We start from the raw sequence: 24,771 nt of genomic DNA, 5'->3' as shown, positions 1-24,771 counted from the left end.
TCCCACGAGTCCAGATAGAAGAGAATACAGTCTGTCTTTTCTGATGTCTGTCTTACAAAGAGTATAATGTTTTCTGCAACATGTGCTCTTACCTGTGCATTCAGCTGTATGCCAGGTGATTGCTAATCTGTTTTTTATGGGAAAAATCCGTTTCAGATGATTATAGCTATTATACATGATTATAGCTAGCTTGCTATCTCATTTCTATAATACATATGCATTTCTTCTCTGGAATATTCTTTTGAAGTTCAAAAGCATCGTCAGTGCAGTAAAAACAGCAGCAAGAAAGTTTTTAACTTCTCTGTTTTCTTTATTCTTGCTCTCTGACTTTGTCACTTCTATGTCAGTTTTTCCACTGAGTTTAGTAGTCCTTTGTGTGAGTGTCAGGGGTGTTTTCACTCAACCATGGCCTTGGCTGCGAGTCAGAGGGAGTTTCTGTTTTCCACTGGACTGGAATGGTGGAAAGATGTCTCTCATCAGCCACTGGAGGGCAGTCACGTGCTGTATAACTACAATAGCAGAAGCAATTATATCAAGGCTCTGTGGCCTTTTTTGAAAGCGCTTCTTGATCCCTTTGCTGAATCTGTGATAACATGACCAAATGGAACAATACAAGTTCAAATGTGATTGAAATACTGAAAGAGAATGTAAGAGCATTTATAGCACACACACACACACACACACACACACACGCACTAATATTCTTTCCACAGTCCAAAAGCATATATATACATATGCTGTATTTATTTTCCAGATGAAATACAGCAGACAGGCCATAGTAATACTCCCTTTGAAGTGTCTGCTTGAAACTTCCGTGGCCTCAGCTGAATTGACTGCAGAGGTCAAGGTCATAACCCAGGTGGGACATACACCAACCGACCTTTGACCTCAGGCCAAAGGTGTCACCAGATGCTCAAAAGTGATAAAACAAGTCTGCTGTGTTTCCAAACGCAGCTTCAGGACCAAAAATGTATAAGAAACACCTTTATGACTACAGTAAATGCTTTACAATCATATAGAAGAGATATTTTTTTCCATTTATAAAACAATATGTGCTGTGATAAAATAACCACCAGAGGGCGGTAGTACAACACACTTAATATTTTGTGGCAGGCTACGCTGTCACACCCTCCATGGGTGAGTTTTGGCAACTTGTTTTTTCTCCTCCTCATTTTTTTCTTTTTATAATTTTTGTCTGAATTGCATATGTCGAGAGTCCAAGTTGAAATGTTTGCAGCTCATGTCGGCATGCAAATACAACAGCTAGGCTTCAGTTAGAGACTGTAGGGGTCTAATGTTTTATTCACAGCACATCACCCATCAAGGTTTTAATATCAACTTACAGTAACTCTACTGCCTGAGGCACACAAGAGTACACAGCTTCACTTTTTCAATACACACCATAAGAGGCACTTGGGCTGTCTTTTTAAGCAACATTGATTTTTAATATCTCTTATGTTAATTACTTCAGCTATAAATCATTAATTAGTCAGTTTTGTATGTACCATACAGCAGTTCTTGTCTGCACAGAGAAAAGACAAGCACACCATTAAATGAATCCCAATATTAAGGATACGTTACATGAGGGAATAAAAGTTTTCCTCATTACTATGCAGATGTACCAAAAAGGTATTTCAAGATCTAATCCGATCATCTACACTACACGAGCTCGCTATACCATGCAGCAGGGCATAGTATATTAAAACAGATTTAATGAAGCTAGCATTTTATGAAAAGACATTTATTAGATCAGTAGAATACATCAGCATCACCATCATCATGCCAAAAAGCAGCAAGAGCAGCACTTCATTTCCTCAGAGCCACTCCATGTGCACTACAGGTCCCCCACATTTTCTCTTTATAATCATGATCTTATCATATATGCACATTCACAACTGGTGTTTAACTTGATTTGTGAGCCTCACATTTCTTGAGGCTGGCCCCAGCTGTTTCTCATCTTCCTCTGTCTTGGCTTCCAAAAGCAGATGAAGCTCACAAACACACAATGTTATCTGGCATACTAATGTGCTGCAGAGTTGAACTGGTTACTGTTGTTCACTGGTCTGTGGCCATTTCAATCCATAGAGATTATGTTTAGTTCTTGTTTTATATCAAGTATACAATTTAGAGTCCTAACAGAAATAGTATGTACAGCTTTCGAATAATAACTACCGTCCACTAGATAAGCAAACAATTGAACTCTACAACATCAGACTGGTTATCAATGCCATAGTAAAACAGCAACACTACAATAGCACTGACATGCACTAGCACATACTGTCATATTTCTCAAACATATACCATAGTATTTATATTTACATGGTGTTCACAGCTACATTCCAGGTTTGTGTTTGCGTGGATATCGTTTAACATCATATTCAGAAAAAAGACTGTCACTGCTCTGTGAAGAATATGGATATGAGTCAATAAAAGGGAAAAATAAAAGTATAGATACTGGCTTATTGCTCAGTACATTTGATATGTAATGCATTTGACACTGAACAAAACTTGTGATACTGTACTTCTAGTTCTACTGCAGACAATACAGTTATTTGATTAGATTGGTCCTGCAAATCAACTTAATCAAACCAAATATTAACCTCCAGGAAGCCTCCTGCACATGAAAAAAAGGAAACACACAATGTACAGAACTGTTTATCAATAAATACACAAGTAAAGGAGACAAAGTGTACACAAGGTACAATTAAATAAATATGGAAGAACTCAGAATGAGATTTGGCATACTGAAACGATAGAGTTGGCAGCCATCCATATACTGTGAACTGACACTTAACTTTAAATGTTGAGGCTAGAAGGAATCTGATAACTACAAAAAAAACAACAACAGAACAAGTCTTTGTTTTGGAAGATTATCTAGGGGTAGGACACAGACATGTACAAAACCTCCTTGTTTACAACAGCTTTTGACAGATATTTTTTTAAAAATAAATTTCTACACGGGAAAGCAACATGAAGCAACTTGATAACTACAAGCATTCCCTTTCAGATGAGCAGATGTTACAGAATACAGTATTTACACATTTTAGTTATTTAATTAGTTTATTTTTTTAATGAATGATAAATGCTCCTCTGGATTTCTTGCAGTGATCAGGCATCGTGTCCTTTTGATGAGCTTCATGTTGTTGTTGTTGTTGATGATGAGTCTTTTAATTTTCAAGACTTTATTCGTATAATCTCAGCTACTTTTGTTTCGTATTTCTGCAGCAGAAATTATCGGGTGTTTCTCCGCACTGACAGTTAAAAGCATACCATGTAACTGCCACTGTCAGATCCACCTCCACAAGAGTCTTTAGGGTGGATATGTCACTCTGCAGTATTCAGACCGCATGAGCCAACTACGATAACATGCTCCAATGGTCTTGCGTGATACAACATCCTGATTCCTGCAGTCCTCCATACTGGTGAACTGTAAACATGGCTTCCCACGCACAGAACACTCCAGCTGACACTTCAGGGTAGTATCTACTTTTTGAGGTTTCCATTCTTTGTGGAAGAAATCTGTGTCTCAGAACAGAGGATAAAAACAGGATGAGTTTACTGAATGAGAACTGAGTGTGGTTAAAAGTCTGTGCTAACAGTCAAGGTTTGTAAGTCACACACTGCGGGGAGCCCTCTCCAGTTCATGGGTCCTGCGGTTGCGACCCTTTTGCCTCTCTTGCAGGTGTTTCCACTTGGCTGCCAGCCCTTGAGCATGCATGTGGTTGCGAGGACTCGTCGCAGTCTTCTGCTGCTGTTGCTGATGTAGTTGCACTTTCTGTACCAAGTGAGATTTTTGCCTCTTGTGCTTCCTCTCCCGTTTCCAAACTTGCTCGCAGAACTCGTCCACACTATTTAGAGTTGGGTGATTGACCAAAGAGAGGAAGTCCCTGTACCACAGCCTTTGATTGGGAGTTTCTCTAGAAGAGGAAAATTCATGGGCAGGGGCACTAGCTGCTTCTTCATCACGATGCAGAAGATCTTCCAGACGCTCCGTGTCAATGACCTCTAAGTTAACTTTTAGAACTGTCTGCATGAAGCCATGTTCCACTGCCTGGCACAGATAAATGCCTGAATCCTTCTTGTTAAGTGTGCGAATCAGGAGGCCCTGCTCGGTGTGGATAAAGCGCTCCTCTGATTTAATCTAAAGAGTGAAAGAATCAGTGATGAGAGAGGCAGAGTGAAGGACAAAGAGAAAAAAGACAGAAAAAATGCATTCAGAATCTGAAATCTATTATCATATTATACTGTCCAAAAAATCAACTATAGTATTTGATTAATAAAAAAAAAAAAAAAGGTAGGCGACAGGTATGTGATTCAAGGACAACCTGAGATAATAAGAAATATAACAGATACAGGTACTTCTACACCGGTGCACTGCATGATTGCAATTATGCAATTAACATTCAACAATGGTCTAGTTTGGCAGTATGTATTAAAATGCTGAGCAGGCCCAGTTGATTCTGAATTTGTATCAAGATATCAAATAGATGTAGATACAATGTAAGTGATTTTGGAAAATAATTAGTTACTACGACATGGAGGGCTGGAGCCTCAGTCAGAAATTGCAGTAGATTTTTTGATAACCATAAAGCATTTCTGTAGGTGCAAAGTATTTGCAAAACGGTCAATACCTGCATCAGTTTTTGGGGTTTTTTTGGTTTGTTTTTTACAGTATAATAGGTTTTGGGGAAAATGCACATGGAGTATAGATTTGAGAAATCATCTGTGATGAAAAGGAATGAGTCCTTTACTATACAGTGACTATATGGTAAGTAGAGTTAACATCAAAACACCAAATACATTTTAAGAGAAGGATGTTCCATCCCTTTAACGTTCCAGTAGCCAAGGAATACCAGCACTGATTTGACAGCATATGGTAGTTCAGTACTTTACTGAGTACTTAGATACTTAGTCTGGTTGTTTTATTGGGTTTTTTTTTGTCACCTGTATTATGTGTTACCTAACGCAATGTCTCTTTCTTTTCTTTATTTACTTTCTATCAAGACAGACTGTATCCGAGTCAAACTGATCCAGATGCAGTCTGAATCTATTTTTCTGAAATGAAACACATTATGTGTGCTGTGATGAAGCCCACCTCTTGTTTGTGGTCATCCGTTGTGGATTGATACTGCCAGTATGTCGTAGCTCTCTGGGACTTTGGACTACACTCCAGGAAAGTGCTGCTGTTCTCCACACCGTACACAGTTTTATCCTGGAGGGTTGACTGCCCACTTAACTCATCTGGGAAAGAAATGAATTTTGTTTAGGTATTGCAGGTTTTGGCTATGTGATTTATTTACAGACAATAAGTTAGAAATATTAACTGAAGGTTATTCAGTTACTGACATTCACAAAATGTTCTCCTTTCTCATCATGCTCAGTCACAAACAGCATATAAAGAGGCAGCAACAACAACAATGACATTTACTAGTCAATATCTGGGTTGTACATACAATTAAATATATACGCCACAATTTTTATTAAGGTTTTTTTTGTAGTGTCTGGTTAAACCTTGTCAACTTGGAAGCTTTTGCTAACATTTTCTTCTTTTGTCTATTTCAATTAAAGAAAGAGATGTATAATTAAGATAGTGAGTAAGTATAGTAGACCAGTCCTGCTTTTGGACTAAGTACAATTACAGTGCATTAGACTGAAGGGTTTGGCAACAGAAAGCAGACTTGGAGGATTCTTTAATGTGTTAATTACAAGCTTCACGTCAACTGACCTTAATCTTTAAACCACCAGAAAACACATAAAAGACGTAGATACGACACCACACACATTCAACTCTACTATCTTCTCCACCCTTTTTGAGCAGGTCAGGAAAGGCCAGTGTCATTTAAATCTGATTATAATTTGTTTTAGCACATTCTTTTGGATATTGAAATGTTATTGTCTACATTACAACATAAAATCTTAATTGAATGATATAAAACATGTACATATATCGAAAAAAATACCATGGTGTTGCAGATCTGAGCACTGTGTGAGTGGGTCTCCATTCCTGATATCTTGCCTCCTTGTTCTCCTGCAAAAACACACAGACAAAATTTTTTTATACACACACACATATATATATAAACATTTTCCCAGGTCAAAAGAAGCAATGATTGCATGGGTGTGCTAAAGAAAATAGGTGTTCAGTCACTTTGTATGTGTGTGTGTGCATCTGAATGAGATTTGCAGAGATTTGCAGCTGTACTGGTGGCCAACACAAACAAATAAGCATCATTCAGCTTAAAGCTTAGCAGGAAAGCTTTAATTATAGGGTGTGTGACACAGGAATTCAAATTAATAAATCTTTCTAGCCTGTCATCTCTGTCGGTTTCACATGGAAAAGAGATAGAGTTTCATGTTTACTGTCAAGCATTACCATGAGAATATTTCAACCAACAACAATTTAAGCAACTATGGAGACACCAAAGCAAACGGAAAAATAATTCACCTTTGTTTCCTCATGTTCCAACTCAAAGTTTTTATATTGGTGTTTAAAAAATATTAGAGTCGAATATAACACAGGATGGAGCTAGCATTTAAATCAATAAGCCCCATGAAGCTATGAGTGGGCGGCTGCACAAAAAGCACAACCACACAAGCGCACATCAATCAGTCCACGTCTACTACAGCATAACCAAACCACCACCGAACCTACCTCACCCCTGGTTCACCCAGGCAGCCTCCAGACATCACTGACACTGGCTCTCATTTGCAGTCAACACATGAGGCAGTTTATATTTCTAGTTTTGTGCTAGAAACAGGATCCTGTACCTTCAGGGGATTTTGGCAAATACGCAAAGCCTGCACTAAAAGTGCACCCTAGCTCTAGTGCTGAATTGCGGCTATGTCCTCAGTCTATTCACATAATCAAGTTTTACCTCAAAGAAGTATAGACCATAGATTTAACCAACACAATTTATTAAACAATCATGATTAAAACCCTAACAGGACAACACTTGTGTTTTAAAAAAGCAAGTTGCTCTAATAAAATATGCTGTATTTATGTACATGCATGACAATATATAAAATGTTGTATGTGAATTGTGCTGTTGGAGCATCATTTCCATTGGGGTGAAAGTCAAGCAGGCCATTTACCAATCGGAAGGTCGTGAATGGATTCCTTGGCCACTCCAGTCTGCCTATTGAAGCATCCTTGGACCAGATACTGAACCCCGAGTGCCCCTGATGCCTACATGTGACTGTGTATGTAAATGTTAAACAAAGCTCTTAAGTATGGAAAAGAGTGTGTGTGATTGGGTGGATGAGGCTAGTAAAAAGCACTTTGAGTTCCCAGTTAGAGTACAAAAGTGCTATATAAGTACCAGTCCAGGACATTGTAGGCAAACCTAAACTTGCTCTGTGTCTTACAGATCTGATTAGCTGCAACGTAAAAGATCTCAAGCAGCTTCAACACACTGGCAACATGTTAAGTATGACTGTGAAATTCACTACCTCTTAGCCATGGGAAAGTATCTGGAGCATTCTGTGCCATCCCATGCACAATAAGGGTCTCTTGCCAAGCAGCATTCAGCACAAGCCTTCCCATAAACCTCACAACGATGCAGAGGCATCTGCGAGACCCCGATGTCTGAACCCAGGTAGAGTTGTTGCTGTAAACAGAAAAATTTCAAATATTTGTTATTTTATGTCTTAGGAGCTTTAGTTTTGCTACTAAGTCTGGGTGGGCAGTGTGGTTTCATTAACTACTTTTGTCTCAGATGTTGTTTCTCAGTAAAGCAAGAAAAGAAAGATAGATACATTTTACTACAATTATCAATTATCCTGCTCATTTTGTCTCATCCTGCAATTTCAGTTGACAACCCAACTGTTGCGACAAACCCAACAATCAAGATTTTTCTGTGGCAACATGCTGTTGTTTAAATTGCGCAGACAAGCATGTCTTTGTTCTGTCTTTTTACCCTGAAGCAAGATGTGTCACCAATAAGAGAACGCTTTCTCAGGACGGTTTTTCAGACACACTTATATAAACAAGAGTCACTTGTTTGTCATGAATGTCTACAATATGACAGCTGTGTAAAGTTTAATCATAAGCAGTCTCTACCTGTTTTGTAGATAGTTCCATAGCTGTAATGGCTGCAGGCTCCTGTAAAATATAATAAAACAAAAATAATTAAAAACAAACAACAGATCTTTCTGATTTGATATTCTCCAAAACGAAATAATATGGGTGATGGGAAAATAGCCTACTCTGAAAACGGTCATTTCTTCTAATAGGACTTCCTCTAAGTCATGCCAGGAGCCTCTGGGGATGGACACCACTTTCAGAATTGTTCCCGCATCTAGGATATAATGAAAGTACACATTTTAGGTCAATACTGCTTTGTAGTTCCAAGCGATTCCTTACTACAGTATGATAATGTTTAGTTATAAATTACATAAACTTTATACTTTTTATTTGTTTTACCTGTGCCTATGAACATAACATCGTAAAGGCCATCTTCTGCCTCGACTTTGTCCACCACTATCTGGGTGAACTGGTAGTCCACATCTGTTTTGACTATGATTGGTCGATTATTAATGGGGTAGACAGGGTTGAACATGGCTGGATGGCTTCTGGCAAACTGCACAACTTCATCGGGGAGGTCCTTTGTTGTGTCAAATCCACCAAATGTCTTGCTCGGGCACTGTGGGGGCAAATAAAGGTAACAGTGTCTGTTACATTGTTGGTTGTAAAGAAGCAAGAACTCACAAGCTTCAGTACATCCTCTTGTAAAGAGGATATTGTACTCACTGTGCCAGGTCGTGGATAGGGAACACGTCCCTGGAAGGGCACCCACTGATAGCTGGGCCCATCTCTGTGGGCGTACGGACCCAGGAACACTCTTCTGATGTCTGTCATGCTGTACATACACACAGCTGAACCTTTGAAGATGTTGCTAATAGAAGAAAGAATGAGACAGAAAAACACATGTAATTTTGAAGTTACAAATCGTGTATTAAATGGACATGAACTACTAAAAACCATTTAACTACTTCAAATGAGCCACAGTACCTGGAAGTAGTGAATACTGCATACACAACTGGGCTCTTGGGATCTTTTGTGCTCATGAGAAAAACATCCTCTGAAAGCCAAAAGAAAAGGCAAGACGTAAAAAGACATTGTGCAAATATTTCAAATTAAGGAAATAATATGTGGAGGTTTGGGAGCGATCACTTACGTAATTCATCAAAGTGTGTGTCTATTCCATTATTCCCGGGCACAGAGCAAATAAGTCGAGCTTTCAAGAAGGTTGTCCATTTATTTACCAGACTCCTGTGACCTCCCAGGTCATTCTGTTGGACATGGCAAAATTTTTTTATTGTCTATGCTTAGTGATACTGTCATTTTCACTTTTTTAACACTGTTTAAAGCATACTAAAGACACAATACTAGCATTCATGTTATTATTATTATTATTATCATATTTAGTCTCTCTATTTCCTATTTTTTATTCAGTGAATGCACAGTAAACTCTCTGTACAAAATAAACTACCAAAAAAATTCTATAACATATTAAACAAGTCTAATAAGCATCCATGTTTGGGTTTTTAAAATGTATTTCTATATTTATATGTATATTTTTATATATATTTTTGTGAATAATGCAATTCTAGATGCTGTACAAAAAGAGGACAGCACATATTGAACTGTTTGTTCCAGTGCACTTCTTAATAATATGCATCTCTGTGCCTTACAGGGTAGTGTTTGTCTTCATGAACATAGCACAAAAACACAGACGCACAAAGCTCTGGCTCATAAAAATGGATTTCACTTTGTGTTGATTTATGGCAGTAAATTATAGTGTATCCAAGACATGCATATGCTGGAGTTAATACCCCATTTTACATAATGGATGGCTTGTCTTGTGTTGAAGATAGCAGATTCTTGACATTCTAGATAATCAGGCAGTCATGAAGGAGGCATGATGTGCAGCTAAACAGGGGTTTGAGGCTGACATCGCTCACTGATCTGCAGTAAGCTTACTGAATTCCTGCTAAATGAATAAGAAATGGATTTAGGCTGTGAAATTTGATACGAGGCCAGTTCTTTAACATAACCATCCCCTGGAGCTAAAGGCCCAATAAGTGCCAAAGCTTGGCATTAGGATAACAGTGCTGCCATTGATGGTGTGTTTGCCTCTCAGGTTCTGGCGACATTTGACATTTCTCTCAGGTTTCTGTCTTCCGGGGCAGTTGTACCACGCAAAACAAAGCCCACTCTTCTCCAGGCTAAAAATAATCACAGATAACAGCTCCTGAAAGCTACCATTATGAAAGCCACTCAGACACCCGTCAAGTGTTTTTTCCAGATACAGGAGCTATTTCACATAATGCTGGTGTGAACGTGTGTGTGCCTTTGTCTCTCTGCTATTGTGTATATTGGGATTTTCCTTTGTAAAGGCCATCCTGCATGTCCTCTGTGTGCGTGCGTACTTTGCAGAGCTGTCCGACGCGAGCATGTGTGGCCTTTCCAGTATGCTCTCCGTCTATAGCATTTTCTCTGAAGAACAGGTAGATTTTGTCATCTTCTGGGTTGTCACTCTCTGAAATAAGATGAATGCCTAAAAACCTAGGATCTGCAAGCGACAAAGACACACACAAAGTCAATGTTAGTTTTTGTGTTTCTTAATCTGGAAAAAACTGCTCTGTATCTAGTTTTAAACCAAGTGCTAGATACTGTGTGAGAGTTTAAAGATGCTGTGAAATAGCAGACATGTACTCAGGGACTTCCCTCTATAGAGCCTGAAAGGCAATAACAACACTTAATATTAAATTTCACAACTCCACTGGAGACGGGCCAGCTAAATGAATTATGTGCTTCTCGTTCTTTGTCTGGACTGCAACAAGCTGCAGCACCTTAGCTGAAGCAGAATATGATGAATTGGAATAATATTAACTGGTGAAAAACAGTAAGTAAAACCTACATTTGAAAACTTGAGGTATGCCATTCCATCAACAGAGATGATAGTTCCGGTTATTATAGGTATTTCTTGTATATTTTTCTATATTTTTCTTATATATTAGCACTCAGGGTAGTTTAATTTAAAGTTGTTTTAAGGTCAAACCCCTTTTTTTGTAGTACCAAACTGTGATAAATGTAAATCAGGTGATGATACATTGAGATCCATGTCCACGAGGAGATCAGTGACGAACTCTGATCATATCTGAGCTCAAACAAAAACACAACTGGGATCAAAGAGTCAGCTTGCAAAATTAAAAACAAGAAAAGTACTGTATAATCAGAAGGGATTTTCCTCATCTCTCTCACCATTTAACCATCGGGAGTCATGCTGCTCTGTTCTGATTGGGTGATGCTTTCCAAGAGTGCGAAAGATGGCAAAGTCCCGCCCCATGAAATCAGCTGATGTTCCTGCATACAGTTCTCCATCTGAGATTAAGAGGAATAAACTGAGTTAGCTTAGTAATGTCAGATGAGTAAACAATCTTTAGGGATTTTTCCCCAATGATGAAGGCATAAAACTGAGGGATTGTACAGGGGCTTGGCAGTATAGATAAACTTGGAGTCCTGAGAGAAAACAGACAGTGACAGATGTGATGAACATCAGGAGTGTGAAATTGACATTAACACCGTAGGCAGGGCTAAGAAGGGAGGAGAGAGAAGGATGAATGAATAGGTCAGAGGAGGAGGGACAGGACAGAGGTGTGAGATAGGACGAGTACATAATAAAGCTGGTGAGAAAGGAAAGAGAAAAGGGAGCAGGGATTAGGGGTGATGGGCTGGAAAATGGCCATCTGCTAGGTTAAACACTCAGATGTAACGCAATGTGACTGGCAATGATTGGAGTAAGAGAGAAAAGGCATGCTCACATAGTTCACTTGCCAAAAAAATGAGATTCTATGCAAAGAAAAAACTCAATAAAGTGTCACTGACCCCACACCCACTACTTAAATGATGTATAGTCATGGTGAAAAGAAGTTTACAATCGTGCCAATGAGGGGTTCCCAGTGCTTAAATACAAAGCTGGTCCACTTATAATGAATGAGAAGAATGCCTGTGTTCTGTTATTTGCTTTTACTTTGCACCCTATATATCTGCTGCAATGACAGAGCAAACCAGTGGGTGTATCTTAACTTACTTGTTTTTATATGACCTCACTCTAACACACACAGACAGACAGCGCAGGGTATCCGCTCTTAAACTCACCAATTAGCATGGATGCAGTGAGCAGCTTGGGATCATAGGGACTCTTCCCACGGCCATTTTCCACGTGGGGCTCAAGTCTGAAAACACTGTCCTGTACATAGTTGAACAGACAAGCACAGAACCTTCAGTATATCATCAAGTATCAGCTTTTGGAAAAAGTAGTTTCCATTTAAGTGAAAGTTTTCTGGGAAAGTCATTTTGCTGTCAGCATTTCACAACTTCCAGAACGGCAAAGCTAGAGAGACCACAGGATAGTATTTATGTTTTGTTTGTTTTTTTTGTTTTTTAGTCCAAACTATTTTGGAAATATTGCGACACGATGCAAAAGTTGTTTTTGACAAATACTTGTGTGATAATGTTAGAGACTGTAGATATAATATATAATATCAATGTTAGTCATTATGTAAAATAGGTTCAGTTTAAAATATTGAAGCATTTTGAAATTTTTACAGAACAAGTATTAAAACAATAAATTTCATTTCTCTCTAACTCTGTGACACCAAAGGACGCCCTACAGAGGAATTTCATATTTTGTTCATGAGTTCTACACACGAGATAGATGGATTTCCTGCATCTAATTATCTGTAAATAGCTGTTTAATGAATTGGAAATTCACATCAGTCAGACTCAGTGACATTTGGAGGAGAAAAGAGCGCGCATTAGACTGATGCACTGGAAATTCGTCAGACTATGAAACCCTGCGTTTCCACCTCATTTTGCTGAATGAAAACCACTTTTTATGCACTTATATAATCATCTGTTAGAAAGACAATTCTCTAACCCTCATGGCCACTGAGAGCTTTAAATACTTATACTTGATATGTCAGGAAACTCAGCTTTTATATTCTAAGGGATTATGTGTTTGATAGAAATTGAAATTGGAAACTTCAATGGAGGTGTAGAGTGTGCCTGTACCTCTGATTTCTTGCCCACGTCCAGGTAGGAGCACACAGGGTGGAAGGCTCCTGTCCCACACACATAGACATGGGTCTGGTTGAATGGCTGCAGCACCTTCACAAAATTTGAGCATTCTCTCTGATGTAGCAAAGACAGAAAACAGTAAAATTATTATTTTTTTAAAGTGTCATTCAGAACAGAGTGTCACTCAGAAAAATCCAGTGCCTGCATAAAAAAGACTGGAGACAAAAACAGAGCAAAGCTTAAAGTAATCTGCTGTATTTCCCGAGAGAGTGACCCATAAACCCTACCAGTGTGCCGAGTAATAAATCTGGAAATAAAATTAAGAGCCCACTAAACACTGTCATCTGATTCTGTTTTTTTTTTATTACATACTGAACTCAAAAGTCGAAGAAAACAGTGTGTGTGTGTTGTTGTGTTGCACAACTGTATATGAAATATTGCATTGCTCTGCAGCCATATGCCACATTTCCTCGTGTTCTTGCAGCACATGCCTGAGCGAGCCTGACCTCAAATAAAGCTGAATGTGTCACCACATTTTCACAACAGAAAATGTAAAAAAATAGAATACTGCCACAAATTATGCATGACTAAGTTATCTGGTTATACTAGGTCACGAGCAGGAAGCAGCACTGTTTTGCTATGACCCTGACTGACCTGACATTTGCTGTGATAAACTCGTAACACTTGTGCTTTTTAACTTGTACTTGTCTGTCACACATATCAGACCTTCCTGCTTCTCATTGACTCTCCGTTTCATCTTGTTTGTTTTGATTGCATTAAATAAGATTAGTGAACAGACTCTTCATCTCCCATTAATTCTTACTCTCCTCCAACTATATAACACAGAGACCACCCCTCAGGATACCCTATATATCCATGACATAATGTTTATAGAATAAAATAACACAAAAGACTTTAGTACACTTCAAATCAGCCACACAGAAGGGCTGATGATCACAGGTACAGCTGATACACATCCAGCATTTCCATGATTTTACATTCCAGCCTTTTGCTTCAGGGCCCATTTAGAGATAAAATTCATAACATAGCTTACAGAGAGCAGGGGCACAAAGTTTCACCACATCACAAAAGCTATTCTAAAACTGCACTTGGCCAGACATAGAGAAATGTGATTTTTGACTTGCCAAAGCTCTGAAAGATGTACAGAGTTAAAAAAAAAAAAAAAAAAAAAAAGGCCCTGAATGTAAATGCCAGAACAACTTGGATTTGTTTAAGACCAGCTTTAGTTGGGAGCAAAATTTTAGAAAGTATTTTCATCCAGAGAACTCTATAATCTAAAATTATGAAATGTTGTGTTTTATCCACAACTATGCTACTGTAGGTTTCAATATATGAATAATGTGATTTAATGTATTGTTTCTGTGGTTTTGTATGTGCTAGTTTAAAAAAAAACAGTCCCACAGAAATTATATTAGTAATGTAATGGGATTGGGTGACACTAGTTTGTCTTATTTAAATTTGGCAAATTAGTAGTCTTTCAGCTTCAAAGGCCTCCCTTGAGGTTAGTCTGTCAAATATTAAAGCAGAAACAGAGGAAAAACAAAGCCCAATAACACTGGAACACTACTGTCTGTGATCCCTGAATATATGGAAGTACTGGTAGTTATTAATAACAAAGAAATGTTATACCTAAAAGTACGTTTTTATAGGCTAAAACAGATCTTTTAGGGAGGAGAGAAATTATTATGGTCTCAAATATGGCTCTGAGATTATTATCAGATCTATAGCGAGTCTTTGAGTTGTCCATATAACATATTGTCAACAAACTGCTATAAACAAACTGAAAAAAAGAAAAAAATCTCATATAATCTATGATTAAAATGCCATATAAAAAAAGCTCATATAACCCCAGTGTAACTCCAAGGGTGATTTGCTTTGAGACCTGCAGAACTGCACATTTTTCATCGTATGAGAGAACAAAGACATTTGAAAAAATTAGTGGGAGTAGAGGGGCAAACTGCTGACACCCACTTAAAAGGTGGATGGTTTTAGCTCTTACCGAGAGATCTTTTCCTGCCCACTTGCATTCATCTCTTCTGGTGGAAGAAGCTGGCCAAGGGATCTGCAACATAAACACAGTTCCTGCACATGTTAGAAAAGAATTACCCCCACACAAAATCAATTTTACAGAGTCAGTCGAAAGAGGAACAGCTTGTGTGCATGGATGTGTATATATGAGAGTTGAAGGGGTCACATTGCGATTTGTTATCCACTTTGTTTCGGTTTATTCTATTATTCATCCAGGTGTGCAGAGAGCAGCTTACATGCCTGGCACAGTGTGTGATCGTGTGCAACAGCCCTGCTCTGAAATATTCATGAGGCACTTTTCGGTAGGAACAGAAAAGAGATTCCCAAGACACCTGCGCCCCTGCCTGGCACTCTGGATGGAGATGCACGGATACGAGCGAGATAATAAGTCGGTCAGAAACAGCAAACACACATGGAGTCTGTCGCAGAATGCATGAAACCAGTCATGCAGTCTATAAATTATAGGCTTCAGCTACCTGTGCAAACTCTTTGCTGATATTGAGAAGATTAAAAGAGAAGATGTGGTCCTTGGCTCCAACTACTAGTCTTCCTTTCTCCTCATCCAACAGGAAGGTGTGGTAAGCCGAGCTGTTGGGTAGGCCTTCAAATGTCACAAGGTTGTTAGACTCCAACATGTCTGCAAAGAAAAAATGGAAAGAAAAGCAGGAATCAGCATAAAATATTCATCGAAATAAAGGGTTTGTGGATTTGTGTTGCATGAAAGTCAAATCTAATTCTCCAGATCAGTATATTTTTCTGAAATTCTATTACATTTTCAGTATCTTTTTGCTTGACCACTTGCATGTCTTTCCATATCTTAAAATCTTGCTGCTATACCTCTATTCCCCACAGCTACACTGAGCCAATTTAATCAAATGATATTGAGTTGTTTGTGCTTGTATCACCTAAGAATGCTGTTTCCATTTTTATCAACCCCTTTTTTTCACTTCTTTATATGTTTTGATTTTTTACATAAATGTTATTGCTTCCCCTTTTCCTTCACAAATTGCTCTCATAACTAGAGACTATACAGCTTGGCCTAGCTGACAGATAGTTTAGAGCCTTTGCCAAGCCAAATTGAACTCGGCAGGTAAAGCCAAATCTGGGAGCCAATAATCAGACAGTCTGCGCTGAGAAGTGACCTTCACCAAAGCAGCCAAGCAGAACTTTGTACACTCAGAGTGGAAAACTGTGGAGCATTTATAATGTCATATTACTCTGCTAATATTTCATAAACCAAACTGCAAGACTACTCTAAACCACATAAACTATTAGCAGACTTTATTACAGGCTACAGCTCACGTTTTGGACCTTAACGCAATGGTCTGCCAAGTCTAGCAGCGACATTTGGTTTCCCAGCAGAAAGCCAGACTTGACACAAACACTGAGGATCTAATTACTGTAACGACCTCTAAAGGTGGCACTATGACTGTAGTATTGTAACACCTTTTGTGTAATCTGTGTAGATACACACACAAACACATGCACATATTAATTCTTTCTCCTTCTCACATTTTGTTCTCACCAACAAAGTCCAACCACACCATGGCCCCCCTCCCATTGACCACCTACACAAAAGGACAGAGAGTTATGGGAGCAGAGGAGAAATGGTGCCTTCCTCTCTCACTCTCTCTTGCTTTCTCATCCTCGGTGAGGCAAACAACAAAAAACTCTCATGAATGCTTTAGCAGGGAGAATGCCCCTTCTCTTAAGTGTGTCAGAACCCAAGAGAGTGAGAAGACACAAGCTAGAGGGAAACTGGTACGAGAAGAAAAACATCAAAGAATAGAGGGCATTACACTAAATGCTTTTAGGGTGTTTTTCTCAATCATAAATTCTAATTTTATTAAGATTTTTTAGGTTAAAACCTACATGGTCATGAATATTGTGCTATGGAATCTATACATTATTTACCATTCACCTAGTCCAAGGCTGCATGGGTTCGTACAGTATGAAGTTTAAATTTAATGGAAACATTACCATATGTGTATATGTCTGAGATATTTGCCTAAATGCAAATTCAATCAATATTTTGTATCACAGAAGAAGCCAGATGGCTGACATTAAGGGGGTTTGGAGGGGTGGATTTATGGGTATACTCTTGATAGGGGGGCAACAATATCTACATCACAGGAAAAATAGATTGGTTTGACAAACTGACCGACAAACCTGTCCAGGCCGTACCCCAGTTGGGATAGGCTATCCACCAACACGTGCTGGATAAGTAGAAGAAAATGAATGGACGAATGGTTTGAAGAATTTAAAATAGTATTAAAAGGTGCTGAAAGACACCTGTGAAAAAGAAATGCTACAAACAGACAATCCAGTAGCCTGTTACATGAAGACTTACTTGTCCTTATGTGATTTTGGTTTATGTATCATGGCATTTTTATAAACATGTGCCTAATTCACACACACACACATGGACGCGCACATGCACACACATGCAAATAACAGTACTCATTGGATGGTAATACAAATAGACTGACACCCTGTCATTATCGCTGTCTCTGTAATTTCGTTTGTTTCCTGTTCCTTAATGCAAACTGTGAGAAATTTGGAAAAATCATAAATAATAATAAACTAATCTTTCACTCCACTCCCCACTCCACAGTCTTATTAAAAAAAATCTAACCTTGATCTAACAGTCCCATGAGTTTCCATTAAATTATAGAGAACAGATATTTTCTGGTGCATAACCGACTGAATCTAAACCCAAATGACACAAAGCTTTAATACAAACCACTGTGTTCAACTTACAGTCATAATTATTTGTTAAATAAATGCTTTTTGTTGCAGTTTGTGAAACATATCTTTGTAAATCATTTGTTTTCTGTTGCAAGATTGATCTAGTTGAATTTTATTGAACATATTATTTTGAAATATTAGACATTTATTTCATAAACACAGTTGGAAAGAAGATTAAAGTCATAAAAAAGTACAGTCGAGCCCGCTCTGTAACCATGGTGAGCAACCATTAGCTGATCAACTGTAAACTCTGCACTGCACAATAACATCTGCCTGCTACCTCTGACCCTTTTTTACCTGTACCGTAGACACATTCGTGTGGGGGATGACAAAGACAAAGTCAAACCAGAAGATGAAGACTTATTCTCGTTCTCAATGTAAAAAAGCACAAAAGGATGTCTGTGTTATTTGTCATTAATAATTAGCAGTAGCAGTAGGAAAACTACTCTTCACTTTTCCCTAAACCACATCACTGTTTGACAGCAAGGGGAATGGCATCACAATATCCACCCACCAGATACATACAGACACCCACACGCACACATCTTTGGTTTGTGGAAATTGTCTATGGGAGTCGTGTCCATGGCAACAGACCATTCAACAGAGACTACAGCTAAGTTATTAAAAGCTAATCATCCAGAGACAGATACTCTGTGGGTATTGTGTGTGGATCTGTGTGTGTATGTATGTTTATAGAGCATACTGTGCTGTGTGTTATTGGAAAGAAAAATGTGTTTACGAGCCACACCGGAGGTAGTAGCCTATACATGTCTGAACTGGTGTCCCCTCAGGTCAAATTTATGTATACATTAAACGGCACTTGTTTTTTTTTTTTTGTTTTTTTTTTATTCTTTCCTGTTTAGAGTTTGATACTGTGCTATACAAAAAATGTTTGGATGCAGAACAATAGAACAGCAGAGAGAAAGAGACAGACATGCAAAAAGGAGAATCAGAATCAGAATACTTTATTGATCCCTGGGGGAAATTATTTAGAATGTGTGGCCTATTAGAGATTTTATGTTACAACTGACAGATAGATAAGTTAAAAAAAATAAAAATAAATTCTTGTTTCTCCAGCAGTTTTCTACTTCCTCCTGCTCTCTCTTTTTCTTCCTTAACATTGCTTGGTAAAAGACAAATGTACTAACTATTCTCTTCTGGGTCAGGGACGGGGAGTGCAAAAGAATGAGTTAGGGAACTGGAAAGCAAGCAAGTAACAGACACAAAGGGAGAGCGAGAGATGGAATAGATGCGAAAAATCAACAGTCCCATGTGAGACTGATAAAAATAAACTCTTTTACCCTACATTCTGTCCATCTTTCTCAACTGGAGGGCACGCAGAGTGTTATCTAAGTGCTTCCTAAGAAAAATACACTTCTTAATAATAACGCACACATGGCAGCATAACGCACTGATGTTTGGCCCCAGTTCAATAGCTTCACTGATGTTCCTTACTCGCACGACTTGTTGTATTGTTGTACACTGTCAAATCCCAACATATCATATACACTCTCCAGGTGTATACAGTTACTGAGTCACCTATGCCCAAGGATAAAAAAAACACAGCTTCAGTCAAGAAATTTGCTCAGTGTCAAACAGAAATGAAGGCAGACACTTAGTCTTGCTTTATTGTTGTTGGCTGAAAGAAAAATGGTTTTGAACTTTTTCTTTTTTTGCCAATGAAGTTATTTATCAAACTTGACAAGACTGATTTCTTCAGAGCTGAACAAAATCAAATGTAGTAATATGTTGTTTTTGTAGTTAGAACTTTGCAAAATTAAATTTAAACATTCAAGTAAACATGAAAACAAATGCAATTCTGTAGAATGTAGCATATTGTAGAAAAAAGAACATAATTTTAGTTTAATCCGATATTTTCAAATCCGATCTGGGTCACTTTCGTATGTGGTATTGAATCCGATACATATCTGATGTTTTAGAAAGCGACTGCTGTGTGAATGGTCAGGTCGCATTAAATCTATCTTTTACGTCACTGTCACAACACAGACGCCAATTATCAGCGCCGGAGAAGACATCGCGAACACTTCCTGGCCATCCAGTGAAATTGTTGGGAAGACAACGTTGGAGAAACGTAAACATTTTATTTGTACTGTATAATCTGAAGATTCTGACAGAAATCTGCAACTATCCTTTGAAGCACCGCTCCTCTCTAAAACAGCAATAATGATAATTATTAGGCCATGTAAATAACAAAATAACTTTATAACTTAAAGCAAAATTGGGAAACGTAAAGTCCGAAACAAGTCTTTATATTAAGGGCCATCAGTCAAACAATATTGTTTGCTCTGGGTCTAAACAGAGTGCGTTGTGTGTGACGTCTTCTTTTGCGCATGCGGGCCGCTTTGAGGGTTCACACTAGAGCGCGTTTGCTGTCGCATTTTATTTGTAGTGTGAACAAGCAGACAAAAAAAACGGATTTGATCAAAAAATCGGAATTGAGCATTAAGACCTGCAGTGTGAACGTAGCCTAAATTACCTGCCCAACATGTCTTGAAGTTCTCCAGAGGCCTGGGAATGAACTAATCATTTGATTCAGGTGTGTTGACACAGGGTGAAATCTAAAACCTGCAGGACACCGGCACTCGAGGCCTGGAGTTGCTTACCTCTGGTCTAGCTGATAAATGATTTAGTTTTGGAACTGCATCCAGAAATATTGATTAAACAGAATTAGCAGCCACTAAACTGATTCTGTGACTCCCTTCATATCACTGGAATACTAAAACCCAAGCTCTTCCTCTTTCTCTTAGTCCATTTTGGTTTCTGAGACTTTCAACACATGCCCAGTAAACTGAACGAATGGCTTGTCTTGGTCACCCAATTTGAGTTTTCTGCATGTTTTCTGTATTTACAATTTAGAAATAAAAGGACCCCAAATTACTAAAATATGAGCAACTTCAGACCCTCCATGTTCATACTGATAATTCCACACCCTTTTAAGATGGTAGTTACTTTGTAGCTCTATATCTCACTACAGACACATGTAAGTCAGTAGACACAGGAAATTTTGCAAGCAGACATCTTCCAAGTTAATCTTTCAGATATAGATTAAGCTAAATGAACACTGCAGAATAAATCATCCAAATCCAGTTAGAACAGAATACTGAGAACATTCAACTGAATGTATGGGATACCTTCCATGGCCATTCAAGGCCAGTCAGAGTTTATATTGTACACACCCCAAGAAACCCAACTCCACTCCGAAGATTCTTAACATGCTTATGGATTAAAGGCCTTTAGGAGAACTTCTCCATTCTCCAACTCTGATTAAAAGTCACACCACAGTGAAAACAAGAAAAACACCATTTGAAAAAAACAGATGAAGTATGAATGCTGAAGAGATATTTTGTGGTTAGTGAAACTAAATGGTTTCTAGTGTAGCATCATTTTTCAGTTCTTTGCTCCTTTTCTGTCTTGCTATCCAAAGCAGGACTTTGTTGTGCTCCTCTGAATGCATTTGCCTGTACGTGTGGCTGCAGATATGTGTATGTGCTTTTGTTCAAGCCGTTGGCTCAGCTAAAGAAAGGGGTGGACAGGTCGGGGGAAAAAAAAAAAAAGAGTACTTTTGGCAGAACACCCACATTCTATAAAACTCAAGTACCTTCTTTTTTTCTTTCCCTGGACAGTAAACAACATGTGCTCTGCTGCTTGTGACCCATAAACTTGAGAGCCATATGTTTAATCCCTAAAGGGCCCATTTACCCAGAGGGTGTGAATCGATCTAACATCAATTCATGCCAAAGTATAACATATGTAAAACATTCATGGTGCTTTATGGTGTTGCCAGCACTGTAGGTCCATGGCCTTCTACTCCTACTTCTTCATCATCAACTAGTCACTTAGTTGTTGATACAGTTGGACCTCAGCTCATGTTTAGGTAGCCATGGGGTACCACTGTTATCTTTCCCCTGCTCCATTGCCCTTGTGCCCCTGAACCCTTGCTTTTAAAGATCTGTTGGAAGTTTCAGCAATGTGTATATGTGTGTGTCTGTGTGTGTGTGTGTGTGTGTGTGTCTTGGGGTGGGGGTGGGTGGTAGGAATTGGTAGGTGTGTCTCAGAGTAATTAACTTTGTCCACTGGGGGGTTCATACTGTGGTGGGCCAAGCTGCTGTATAGCTACACCATTCCAAGATAAAACTTTCATTCTACATTCAAATGAATGAAGTCTGCAAGAAATCCCAAAACACGTGCCAATGTGAGACCTGCATAATCAGATGCATCTAATTTGACCATAAACAGATTCACCCCTTGTTCCCGGAGACCTGTAGGGGTCAGGTTTTCTTCACCTCACAGAGCAGTATCTCACTGATCTGACACTGCTTCCTCAGGACTGGACAACTTCTCAGACTGTTTAGGCAGGTACTGCTCTTTAATCACCACAGTGAACAATCTGATTTCCTCCACGAGTAAATGTACTTCACCTACACAGGGGTAATACATAATTTATATTATGGCATACATTATTCATAATTCAATAATCCCATGTCACTTGCCTAATGGGACCTACAGTGGATAATGTTAAAATTTTTTCTGCAGTATTACAGGAGCAATGTTTCAACCACAGTGCAAGCATGAAAATGATACCTGCTCACTCTCCTATTATTAAGTGCATGCTAAGCACTAAATACAAAAAAATGAAGCACTGACTCCTCATATGGGAGAGGTGCAAAATCCAAATTAGTACTAATAGAAATAATAATTATAGAGGTGACTGCAAAAAACAAGCTTGCCAGACTGCTACCTGAGGATCTAACTTGAAATAGAGATATCGCCACATGGGCGTGTTACACCAGTCTGACAGCATGCGGTTTTAAATGACTGATACCCTCACAGGTATCATTTGCTATCTACAGATGGTCATGCATTTATGTGCGCAAGTGTGCGAGCATCGTTGCATGTGTGTGCATGTGTGTGTGTTTATGTATGTGCATACTTGTGTGTATAATTATGGATCCCCCAGTGCTGAGCGAGAAACATTTCTCTTTGGGAGAGCCATCTGCTGAAACAGACCTGCACCATTCATCCTTAGTATAATTGCCATGCAGGAGAGAATTGAGTGGAAAAATGACATTTAGGAAAAAAGGAAGCAAGAGAAGGATAGATGAAGCTCAGTTGCAGGGGAGCCCATATCTGGCACTACTTTTATTTCAAAACTGACAACAGCAGTTGATCAAAACAAGGACAGAGAGGCAGAAAGAAAGAATGCATTCTCTAATAACCAGTTCATTTATGCATGTGCATTAGACTTGTGGACTTTTACTAACAAGCTGACAAAGTTACCTTACCTAATTTTATTAAACTGTTTTCTTCGCTGGATTTATATCATATAATATGTTTTATACTCATTCCTATTTGTTAGTCTCAGCTGATTACTGAGTCAAGACAGAAATATTTTTAATGGTGCAAAAGCTTTCCATGACAACACCAGAGTTTCCCGGCTACAGGTAAATTAAACATAATTGGATATAAAAAACTCCAAATAGTATGAATGCAGGTCTGTAAAAAGACTGAAACCATATAAAACAAATATGCACAACCCTCTTAAAGCCAGAGCCTAAACCTGATAAGTCATAAAGTTTACAACCTTGTAAAGAATTTATGTACTTGTTGTTTAATTTATATATATAGCATTTTCAGAAGTAATCATAACTAAAGCCTCATACAGACATCTAGGGACTCACAGTTACTGAAACTTTCTATAGACACTGCCTTTTTTCAGTCGCTTGACCAGCACACTATACGTGCTGAAAGGATTGGAACCTGCGTAAGAAGGAGGTAAGAGTCTAAGACATAAGATCTACCTCAGACAAAAAATTTAAGGGCAAATCACTTAAAATAATAACATTTGAAGACAATAAAAACTCACAAACGCACCTTTATAGGAGAGTTTTAGCCGGGGGACGTTGTTCTTGGTCTTCTGGGCTCCGCTGCCCCCCGTATTGAGCAAAGCCACCCCACACAGCAGCATAATGCTGCCCCAGAAAAAGCCCATGATCCTGGGGCTATAGGGGCCAGAGAGTCCTTTAAATACCAAACTCCAGTGCCGAAAGTCTCAGATCTGCTTTAAGTTCTGGTAAGAAGAAGAAAAAAATTGTTTTCCAATAATTGTGAAAAAATGCTGACGGGTCAGTCCAGGCTGATTCACAGCAGGTCTCGTTCACTGCCAGATCCAAAACCCTTTCCTATTCCAGGGGTCAAAAGACAAAATTAGAGTCCAGCTCAGACCTGCAAAGCAGAGTTGGGGGTTATGGGTCAGTGTTACTGCAAGTGAGCTTCCCACACCGATAAGTCAATGCTAAAGTTAACCAAAGTAGGCCCACACTAAATGCTAGGAAGAGCAAGCAGGTATGACTGCCATACTTTTCTGCCCTGGTACCTGACCAGTATGTAACCCAGTGAAAACAGCCATCTGCATTATCTACCTCTACAGCTACCTTTAGCTAAAAAAAAGAAAAACAGTTCCACTTTGTTTCAACTGTTAAGCCTGTCTGCCGGATAATCATACTCTTTAGTGGCTTTCTCTTTTCCTGTCCACTGTGATCCTGTCTGCCACTCTACCTAAGACTCCTCTAAACTAGTTCAGCCCCACTCAGCGCAGCTCTGCCCTGTCCCCACAGCACAAGGCACACAGTGCAACTGAGAACAGCTGAGGCAGACAGCGCAGAGTGAGCGAGAGACAGCGAGAGAGGGAGTGAGAGAGAGAGAGGAGAGAGATTGAGAAATAAGGGGAGTGTGGTGTAGGCGGGAGAAAGTGAAGAAAGCATGAGAGAAATGAAAACTGTGAGTTGGATAGTAGAGAAAAGGTTAGGGCAAGCCAAGAGGTTATGAAGAGTGAGAAAATAGCAAAACACAGCTGATTATTACAGTGCAGT

The 24,771-nt window shown here is 38.8% G+C and overlaps 1 protein-coding gene across 1 annotated transcript; it reads right to left on the bottom strand.

The window, feature by feature from the left end:
* Positions 1–1,274: 1,274 nt before the first annotated feature.
* sema3ab (sema domain, immunoglobulin domain (Ig), short basic domain, secreted, (semaphorin) 3Ab) lies at positions 1,275–24,549 on the bottom strand. The gene is made up of 17 exons (XM_082539327.1): positions 23,774–24,549; positions 15,610–15,770; positions 15,105–15,167; positions 13,079–13,198; positions 12,164–12,254; positions 11,267–11,386; positions 10,432–10,574; positions 9,177–9,291; positions 9,011–9,080; positions 8,750–8,894; positions 8,423–8,642; positions 8,206–8,297; positions 8,060–8,101; positions 7,450–7,607; positions 5,961–6,028; positions 5,096–5,241; positions 1,275–4,141 (listed from the first exon to the last, which is right to left on the bottom strand). The coding sequence occupies exons 1-17, from the start codon at positions 23,889–23,891 to the stop codon at positions 3,614–3,616; spliced, it is 2,400 nt and encodes a 799-aa protein (XP_082395453.1). The 5' UTR covers positions 23,892–24,549; the 3' UTR covers positions 1,275–3,613.
* Positions 24,550–24,771: the final 222 nt, after the last annotated feature.

Source organism: Aulonocara stuartgranti (assembly GCF_965226115.1).
Source record: "Aulonocara stuartgranti genome assembly, chromosome: 7".
Taxonomy (NCBI): domain Eukaryota; kingdom Metazoa; phylum Chordata; class Actinopteri; order Cichliformes; family Cichlidae; genus Aulonocara; species Aulonocara stuartgranti.
This window is presented reverse-complemented; position numbering and strand designations above follow the sequence as displayed.

Coding starts and splice junctions, on each gene's coding strand:
- sema3ab (XM_082539327.1), bottom strand. CDS start 23,891: ATGGGCTTTTTCTGGGGCAGCATTATGCTGCTGTGTGGGGTGGCTTTG. Junction 10,575..11,266: donor TGACTCCCGATGGTTAAATG/GTGAGAGAGATG, acceptor TGTCGCTTGCAG/ATCCTAGGTTTTTAGGCATT. Junction 8,643..8,749: donor CCTATCCACGACCTGGCACA/GTGAGTACAATA, acceptor TTGCCCCCACAG/TGCCCGAGCAAGACATTTGG.